Source organism: Salmo salar, chromosome 14, assembly GCF_965601325.2.
Source record: "Salmo salar chromosome 14, fSalSal1, whole genome shotgun sequence".
In the NCBI taxonomy this organism is placed as follows: domain Eukaryota; kingdom Metazoa; phylum Chordata; class Actinopteri; order Salmoniformes; family Salmonidae; genus Salmo; species Salmo salar.
Window position 1 is genome coordinate 33,722,353 of NC_138304.1, and position 10,639 is coordinate 33,732,991.

Below are 10,639 nucleotides of genomic sequence, written 5' to 3' on the forward strand. Positions count from 1 at the left end.
TTCTGCATTGTGGTCAACCTCCTCAAAATGACAGAGACTGGACATATTGAAAACAGCTAATGACCTAATGTGTCTCTGGCTCGCTTCATTTATGCAATTAGTTCCTTCTGATTACAAGGCTCTTAATGCTGTTTTGAGTACTACTAACTATGGAATCATGCCGTTACACAGTGGAGGGAATTAAACTAGCTATAGCCCTCCCTGCCTCCCGACAGTATGTTCATGAGAACATAATGGAAAGTACACAGTAGTTACAGAAATATTATACTGAACAAAAATATAAACTGAACAAAAATATAAATGTGAAGTGTTGGTCCCATGAGCTGAAATAAAATATCCCAGAAACGTTCCATACGCAGAAAAAGCTTATTTCTCTCAAATGTGCACAAATTAGTTTACATCCTTGTTAGTGAGCATTTTTTTCTTTGCCAAGATAATCCATCCAAATAAACAGCATGATCATTACACTGGTGCACCTTGTGCTGGGGACAATAAAAGGCCACTCTAAAATGTGCAGTTTTGTCACAACACAATGCCACAGATGTCTCAAGTTGAGGGAGCGTGCGCAACACAATTAGTGTACTGACTGCAGCAATGTCCACCAGAGCTGTTGCCCGAGAATTGAATTGAATTTTATTTTTATTTAACCTTTATTTAACTAGGCAAGTCAGTTAAGAACAAATTCTTATTTTCAATGACGGCCTAGGAATTAACTGCCTTGTTCAGGGGCAGAACGACAGATTTTTCCCTTGTCAGCTCAGGGATTTGATCTTGCAACCTTTCGGTTACTAGTCCAACACTCTAACCACTAGGCTACCTGCCACCTCCAACGTTGTTTTAGAGAATTTGGCAGTGCATCCAACCGGCCTCACAACCACAGACCATGTGTAACCACACCAGCCCAGGACCTCCACATCCGGCTTCTTCACCTGCGGGATCGTTTGAGACCAGCCACCAAGACAGCTGATGAAACTGAGGATTATTTCTGTCTGTAATAAAGCCCTTAGTAAGGAAAGTCATTAGTAATGAAAGTGGATAAAAATACATTACCACTGTGAATGGAAAATAAGTCATGGTTGGTTACTATACTGTTAAACATTAAGGTGTTACAAGTGGTTTACATTTTTTGTAGTAGCATCTTAAATTATTTACAAAATAAATATGAGTGTAAAAAGAAAAGCAAAGGAACCCTTGAACCATATAATTATGGAATGCAGTTCAATCATGGAACTGCTCTTTCCTATAGCAATCCATAAACCAACTTGCCCACCACTTGATATCCAACTTCTTCCCAAAATAATTACTTATATAAAAAGCATGGGTCCAAACCTTTCTGGAGACTAACTTATCTTGTAACAACAGGCCACAGCCCACCAGATAATAACAGCAGAAACACTGCTGATTCATGAAACATTAATGGACAAAAAGTCCAAAGATGGCACAAAATATAGAAATGTAAGGGTGTGTATTAGGTACGGAGTTATGGTTAGTATTTGATGTTGTTTGAAGGTCTACATGGACAACTGCACATTTTAGAGTGGCTTTTTATTGTCCTCAGCACATGGTGCACCTCTGTAATGATCACGCTGTTTAATCAGCTTCTTGATATGCCGCACCTGTCAGGTGGATGAATTATCTTGGCAAAGGAGAAATGCTCACTAACAGCTATTTTTGTTCAGTATAGATATGATTAGCATTCCTGAAACATTATTTTGTTGAAATATAATTAGCTTAATTTTTCAGATCATATCGATTGCACCGAAATTGTACATTTTAAATTTATAGGATTCAAAAAATATTCAATAAATATATTACCCAACATTCGATTTTGATCAAACTTCTTCCTACCAATGAGTAAGACTTGAGGAATATTTTTGTTGTTGTTGTCAAAAGCCACCTACGGACCCCCACACCCCATGTTAATCCCACCCCAACAACCAGTATACAGTATCAGTTCTCTATGTTTGAGTATGAAGCTGTGGCTTGGAGTATTGCTTCTCCATACTATGTCATGTATTCCCTGTGAATCTGGTAATTAGTAATTGAAGTCGCTTGCATTATTTACCATGAAGTAGTGTGTACCAGATTGACCATTAGATGCCACTGTTCCTGCTATACCGCTACACTTATACATTTTGGCAATCTCGTATGTTTTTTTCAATAGATCACAACATTTCCTTTGCCAATTTGGGTAGAAAACCAATAGATTTGGCTCATTACTCAAATAAATTGTATGGTAATCCTCACAATTCAAGCCAGTACTCCATGAAAGCAATTCAGTCTGTCCGTCTCTTAGCAACCTAATGCTTATACCCAACAAGTGGCCACTCTGAGAGGGCTGTCCCCATGGTGCAATCTGCATATGAAGACTTTTCTTACAAGCCCAAAACTGTGATGGAGAAATTGGCTAGGGACTAAAATGTTGTGACAACCCTAATAAAATAATTAATTGCATGGCAGTCATGTTTTTCTATAGTCATTAGGAAACACCCAACCCAATACCACTACAATTGCTGTACAGTGCCTGTTTGGGACTTTGGGACTTTTACCATTAGAGACCATAATATTGAAACCATTAGAACTGCTGGAGCCTAATGGTTTGCTTGTTCACCAGGAATGGTCTAATTAATCCAGACCTTTTTTAAAGGGAATAAACCACACACAAGCAGTCTGTTTCCTGGATACAGATTAAGCGTAAAAGAAGAACAAACTGAATTGCTTTCATGGAGGACTGGCTTGAATTGTGAGGATGACTACACAATTTATTTGAATCATGAGCCAAATATATTGTTTTTCTACCCAAAGTTGCAAAGGAAATGTGATATATTTAATAAACACAAGAGACCAGCAAAATGGATAAAAGAGTGTGGCAGTATAGCAGGAACAGCGGCATCTAGTGAGCAAAACCTGGTACTGCAAGCGACTTCAATTACGTAATTTTCTGAACAGGGAAAAAAACTAACATCACAAGATTCACAGGGAATACATTAAATAGTATGGAAAAGCAATCCTCCAAGCCACAACTTCATACTACTTGTCAAACATAGAGAATTGATACTGTATACTGGTTGTTGGGGTTGGATTGGTATGGGGGGGGGTCTGTTGGTGGCTTTCTGTAATTTTTTTATTCCTTGTGTCTTACTCAATGGTAGGAAGAACTTTGGTCCAAATCAGATTTTGGGTACTGTATTAATTGAATATTATCTGAATCCTATCAATTAAAATGGCTGATTTGGGTGCAATCAATTAGGTTAATTTCTCTGAGATAAAATACAATAATGTTTCAGGAATGCCAATCTTGATGTTTCTAACTACAGAAACAATTTCAGAACAATCTGAGATGGTGGGTGTCATGGCTTGCTGAAATTACATGGAACGACTCATTGTGAACCTGTGGCTTGTGACGGTACAGTCAGATCACTCATCTAAAGACCTATTTAGTCATAAGTGGTGACCATGGAAACAGGGCGGGGAACGAGGGGCTAATTGGGCCCTTTAACAGGTTATTATAGTGGAGTTAGACATTTCTATCCCTATATACAATTACCATTAACCTGGCACTTCCCATGTGCACTTTTACTTCCTTATAGAGTTCCTATTTTGCCATTGTAGCCTATAATGCATTTGGACCACTATTTGACACACTCTATATGCCTCCCTCTGCGTAAGCTCTTCTTTGAGGGGCCATTATGGGCCACAAATGCCTGGTGATAGCAACAAAGGCAGGGATGACTCATACCAGCATTTGTTGTCCATCGAAGTCCTTGAAGAGCCTAAACCGAGACATGCCAGATGCAGTCCAACCAACCTCGGTCCCCATCTCATCACTTTGCTGCTAGAAATGTTAGGGGGAACAAATATGAATTTGAATTGTTGGTTGATGGAAGCTCTGTACCATTCTGTGAAGGCATGATCACTTCTAAACCCACTACCTAGCCTAGGCCCTGTAATGTATAGTGTGTCGTTACGGATTCCAATTGTCTCCTCCTATAACGACCTGATCGCCATGCACGCAAATAGCCCCTGCTTCATTATGACAATTGAGAGGTTCATATTTCAACCTAATAGTCCCTCTATAACTTTAACCATATATCACAACCTCATTTCATTGCAAGTGCAGTTAATACGCGCTTCCCCGCCAAGTGGAACATTTTCTAATGATGCAGCTCTCTCTCTCTCGCACCAAAACAAGGCAGGCGAGCCCGGTGCTTCTGCATCAGTCACTAATGTATCCATCCATAATGTGTTTATACACTCCCTAAAGGACACAGCAATGGGTACAAAGAGCTAGGAGAGTGAAGCAAAGTCCGGGGCTGGAGTAAGGATCTTAAGGGGTTGGGGGGAGGGGGGGGGGGGGGGGGGGGGGGTGTTATACCCAGGCAGCCGCACAAATGGCCATAATGATAATAATTTACAAAAACACTACTGGCCATGCTAGCTATTAATGATAGCATCAGATCACAACCGTGGTAATAGGTCTATAGACGTCATTAGCAACATATCAGGAAGAAACATCTGAAATGGATACCATGAGTGTGACAGAGGGGAGAAGGAGCTGTCTGAAATATAAGCCCATTAACAATGAATGCTGCTTGACTTTCTGGGTTGTTGATAAGGGTAATAGTTATACTTCTAGGGGATATTTTTATAAATATGTCAGGATGTAAACATTACCCTAATTGTAAAGACTTCCATTTTCTCCTAATTAGACTTCATTAGTGTTACGCAGTAATCAAAGACTATTCAGCAAATTCACATCTTATGATTATAGTCTAGATTTGTAATGTTTAATTTGAAAATGTAATCATGAGGCTGTATCCCTTGCAATCCCTTTGGATGGTCTTCCACTTTCAACATCAGCAGCTCAGAAAAGGCCTACTTGGGCTGCGTTTAAACAGGTAAACCAATTCTGATCTTTTTAATTCACTAAATGGTCTTTTGACCAATCAGATCTTTTGCCAATTGGGTTTAAGATCAGAATTGGGATGCCTGTGTAAACACTTAGCCATTTAGATGGTTTATGACATGCCTAATCTATTGATTCCCCCCCTACCGTTCCACTCTAATCAAGCACTGATTTAGACCTAGGACAGCAGGTGTGTGTAATTAATTCAGGCTTGAACAGAAACCAGCAGGTTCCAGACCTCATAGGGTATGAGTTGAATACCCCTGCTATAGAGCATTTTATTAAATTGCCCTCTCTATTGGGGCGAAAAGGACTAGTGTAGCACTAGGGAAAGAAATCTAAATGGGGAAGGGAACCCTGCTCTAGATTATCTTCTACCAAAACATCAGCACATACTATGCTGTATCATAGTATCTCATTAACTTGCAAGACTCCATTTATACTTATAGCTTGAGCAAAACAGACACCTGTACTTATAGCCCATTTACATTAGATAGCCCATGTATACAATATGTGCAGTTAAATAAATTGAGCTACCTGCACAGGGTCTGGGTGGAGGTTGCCAATGTTGTGATGAGGGTTTGACATGCATGTTCTGACTGAAAATGACAGCAAAATATAACTAAAGTAATGGTCCCATCTAGTGGCAAAAAATGAAAATTGCAGAAACATTTAATCATGGGGACCCCCCCAAAAAACAATATAGTGCATTTATTTCCCAAAAATAATGAATCAACTTAAACTTGTGGTGCATCCATAGCCTTAATTGCATTCCTGCAGCATTTGATGCACTCATTTTCTACTTTGAACTAGTGTATTTGGTGACAGCTTTGGTGCCCTCTGACACGGCGTGCTTGGCCAGCTCTCCAGGTAGCAAGAGTCGGACTGCGGTCTGTACCTCTCGGCTGGTGATGGTTGAGCGTTTGTTATACTGGGTCAGACGAGATGCCTCAGTTGCAATGCGCTCAAACACATCGTTGACAAAGGAATTCATTATGCTCATTGCTCTGCTGGAGATGCCAGTGTCAGGATGGACCTAGAGACAAAGAACACATGTCATCAAGTTGAAAAGAACTAGAGCAAGTAATTCAGTGAAGTTTACACTGTTTGGGGGGGGGGGGGGGGGTCTAAGCTGACATACATATGGCATTGTTTTAAAGTCATACCATGGATCATTTAGATAGATTTGGAATTTTGAGACCCCTTAGGTAACACCCCCCCAAAAAATAGACTGTAGAAATACTCAATAACAGCAACAACAAAAAACTCAAGGTTCAAGTATCCTATAATCTATGACAACTCAATATACACCTTATTTGTTGGCACAAACATCCATTAATTATGGGTTGACTTTATAACTAAAACGCCATCATGTTCGAGTCTCCCCTTTCTATAAGGTGTTCATATTAGTTTGTGGCCCAAACGTCTAGCATCTCAACGTTTCGTGAGAAGACAGATTTTCGGGATGTCTCCTGGTCTGAGAAACAGCAGCGTAGCTCTGCCACTTTCCACCACAGATGTGGAAGGGTGACCAAAAAAAATTAGAATTTGGATTGAGACGCAGACCATGCAAAAATATGTCTATTTTAAACTGATGGATTTGGATGGAGATTTTATTTTTGTTACTTAGAATGAGGCAGCGGTGTCTCAAACTACGGGGTTAAAATATATTGATAGGATAGATATGCAACAAAAAAAGTCGCCGTCACCAGCCTAACTGCGCATGGGCGAAACTAAGGTCTTTAAAAACGAGACTAAGCAAAAATTAAAATACATGAAAGCACATTTTCCGACACTTACCTGCTTCAAAACTTTATAGATATACACTGCATAAGTCTCTCTCCTCTTGGCTTTTCTTTTAGTCTTTTTCTCCCCGACTGCCTTTCCCTTCTTCTTGGTTACATCGTTACTCATTTCAGAGACTGTGCATACAACAGTAATTTAAGTGATAAGTCACGATTTAAACAGTAAATTGTCCTAATAAGGTACACGTTTGTTTATGCATAAGACCTACCTCGAGATACAGCGGAACCGTGATTATATGTATAATGCTGTCAGCACTGTTGTGGTCTATTCACCTGTAATTTCCGCCTCATCAAGCTGTCGCAACCTGTTTTTAAGTGCCCATTAATTAATGGACAGCTCACGTGGTGTCCATGCAGGTGCAGCGTATTGAAAAATCAGCCTGTCATTCATGCACAGTCCACTGGGGGTCGTGCGTGCACCAGCATTGTACGTGTCAATAAGCATTGCATCAACAAAAGATTTTGGAGTACAAGTAAATTAATTTTCTTGTAGAATAATGACAGTGGTCACACTTTCCTCAGCAATTTACACAGTGCCTAATGGTCCTTGACTGTGTGTATAACTGGTTATGAAAATGTTACTTTCAGCCTTGCAAATTGGCTGAATATTTTTGTCATCATTTGAAAGACTCCTGTATTCTGTATTTTCAGGAGACACCAAAGGCAGCATGTAATCACACAAGGTAGCCTACATTAGGCTCCCGAGTGCCTCAGCGGTCTAAGGCACTGCATCTCAGTGCTAGAGGCATCAGTACAGACACTGATTCAATCCCAGGCTGTATCACAACCAGCCATGATCCGTAGTCCCATAGGGTGGCACACTTACTTACTCTCAACATGCAAATAATGTATGTCACAATTATCCTGAACAAAAATCAAATCGGAACAATTTCTAAGATTTTACTCAGTCAATTGAAATACATTAATTAGGCCCTAATCTATGGATTTCACACGACTTGGAATACAAATATGCATCTGATGGTCACAGGAACCAAGAAGGTAGTGTCATAAATCAAAAAAACAGTCAGTATCTGCTGTGACCACCATTTGCCTCATGCAGGGTGACACATCTCCTTCGCGTAGAGTCGATCAGGCTGTTGATTGTGGCCTGTGGAATGTTGTCCCACTCCTCTTCAATGGTTGTGCAAAGAACTGTAACGCTGCCATACACGTCAATCCAGACCATCCCAAACATGCTCAATGGGTGACATGGAAGAACTGGGAAATTTTCAGCTACCAGGAATTGTGTTCAGGTCCTTTTGACATGGGGCCATGCATTATCATGCTGAAACATGAGGTGATGGCGGCGGATGAATGACACGTCACAGTATCTCTGTGCATTCAAATTGCCATTGATAAAATGCAATTGTGTTTGTTGTCCGTAGCTTATGCTTGCCCATACCATAACCCCACAGCCACCCTGGGGCACTCTGTTCACAATGTTGACTTCAGCAAACTGCTTGCAGTAACATCTGTGTCTGTTCAAAACGGTTTCAATACAGTCAAGGAAATTATTTTATAACCACAGAAGGATTGATCATAACCTTAATGTACCATTCCGTGTTTAATTCACCACTATCTAAAGAGGGTCTTTGCAGTTAGTCAGAATTAAATCCATTTGACACTTTAGATGGCAAACCACCTGTCTTGTATTTTGTGAGTCTCTGATAAGGTCTTTGTGACGAATAACATATGCTTGATGTCCATATGTGGCCTTGTCATATCTCCCAGCTCATATCACAGGATTCCAGAGCTTGTCTGTTGATGAAAGTCCATGTGTCTGTCATTGCAGGAATTGGACAGTTTCATCATATGCAGCTGACATTTTTTTACTTTGAAGGTTAGACTTTCTAGCCTGGCGGGTAGGAGCGATTGGTCAGTAACTTAAAGTTTGCTGGATTGAATCCCTGAGCTGACAAGGTAAAAATCTGTTGTTTTGCGCCTGAGCAAGGCAGTTAACCCACTGTTCCCCAGGCGCTGTGGATATTGATTAAGGCAGCCCTCCGCACCTCTCTGATTCAGAGGGTTTGGGTTAAATGTGGAAGATGCAGTCAGTTGTACAACTGACTAGGTGTCCCCCGTGCCAGCGCTAACAGGGTTGTGACAAGATGGAGTACAGCTACGACTGGAAGTTGCTTTTTGTATCATGTTAGGACAGCTTACCCTATTCCTAACTTTAACCTAATTCTCCTAACCTGCTATGTTAATTCTCCTAACCTGCTGGGAAAAGTAACTTCTGGTTGTAGCTATATGCTACCTAGTCAAAACCCACTAACAGCTTCATCAAGTACAAAGTTAGCTCTAAATGAGCAATGAGCTTATTATTCCAAACCTTGAACAAGCTTATTTTATTTCTTCCACACACTTTGGAGAGATTTAATTAAATGTATTTTGATCAATGTAGTGTCCTCTCCTGGCTGCTACAATTAGCAATCTCTTATTAGCTGTTTCTTCCAGACCGTCGTGATGCTTAAGCCTCCCTACAGTAGATTGCCACGGAGCACAGGTCTCAGACCTTAGCTCTTGCTAATTACTTGGGGTTATTTTCTCCAGAAGCACACAACAGCACCTATTATATTTTGTCAGCTGTGTGTAACTGAGGGTGTTCAGTGAATCACACTCGCTTGATGAGTAACCACGTTGCCTAAGACCTCAAGACTTGTGTAAGTTCCCCAAGCTAATGCTCAGGCTTTAGCTCAGTGAGCTAACACACTATTCTGTGGTGCAGGAAATCCAGGTTCAAAGACCCATGTTATTCACATGTGGAATAAAATTGGAACATTAAGTCCTTATCTCAAACAACATCATCATTCAATGTCAATGACCTCAGTCATGTATACAGTATGGGAGATGTGCAAACCACCATTTATACACACTTTTTACTCTTGTGTATTTCTCAGCACCAGTATATCTTACAAGACTCTACAATAATAATAGAAAGGCCAAGGCTTTGGATTGAAATCCGAACCATTTTTATCCTTATATCTTATTCCAACATGAAGTTATAAGCCATCAAACACACTCTGTCCACTTGTGACAAGCAGCCTAATCGCGGGGTTGGTTGTCACAATGTTTGCTGGTAGCTTATTCCTTTTGTAACAGGAAGTGAGCCAATATAGTATACAGTGTCTTCGAAAGCTTTTCTTTGATTGAACCATATTCCTAACAAAATTCAGCATTTTATGCCTTAAGAACAACATATGACATTTTGAGTACATTTGTGTGTATATTTGTGTGTTTGCACACACGTGTACATGCGTGGGTGTTTGACAGAAAACATATGTGTGTGAGAGAGAGGAAACCAACCCAGATAGCACAGATACCTCTGTCCAACAGATGTATACATGATGCATCGGGAAGATGCAGTTTAGACATTGTTTGCTAAGTGGCAAGACATCTCACAGATGTATTAGAATACCTACATTCTAAATTCTACAGTTCTACATCGTTTATACATCGGCCAGGCATCAACATCCTATTTTGATCCCTGGGCAAACACTCTCCACACTACATATTCCTAACACATTTTGATACGTCGTAGTGCTGAGCGATTAGTGCTTTTTGAGGTTGGTTCAGTTTCGGTTTTGATGATATTTTTGTAGACATTAAATGCACTATGCATTATGTGGGTTGAATGCTGTAACAACACAGAATAAAACAACTAATAAAGGTCCCATCATGGTAGTGACTGCCCATTATTGCTTATCACTTATTCACCATAATTTATTCACATGACTTTACTTTAATAAAATATTTCAGTTGTTGTGTATACACTGAATGTAAAAAACATTAGGAACACCTGCTCTTTCCATGACATAGACTGACCAGGTGAATCTAGGTGAAAGCTATGATTCATTATTGATATCACCTCTTAAATCCACTTCAGTTAGTGTAGATGAAGGGGAGGAGACGAACAGATGCTAAGTAA

At 40.1% G+C, this 10,639-nt stretch overlaps 1 protein-coding gene across 1 annotated transcript; it reads right to left on the bottom strand.

Moving 5' to 3' along the window:
• Positions 1-5,447: 5,447 nt before the first annotated feature.
• h2bk1 (H2B.K variant histone 1) lies at positions 5,448-7,021 on the bottom strand. The gene is made up of 3 exons (XM_014140655.2): positions 6,921-7,021; positions 6,707-6,828; positions 5,448-5,942 (listed from the first exon to the last, which is right to left on the bottom strand). The coding sequence occupies exons 2-3, from the start codon at positions 6,818-6,820 to the stop codon at positions 5,706-5,708; spliced, it is 351 nt and encodes a 116-aa protein (XP_013996130.1). The 5' UTR covers positions 6,821-6,828; positions 6,921-7,021; the 3' UTR covers positions 5,448-5,705.
• Positions 7,022-10,639: the final 3,618 nt, after the last annotated feature.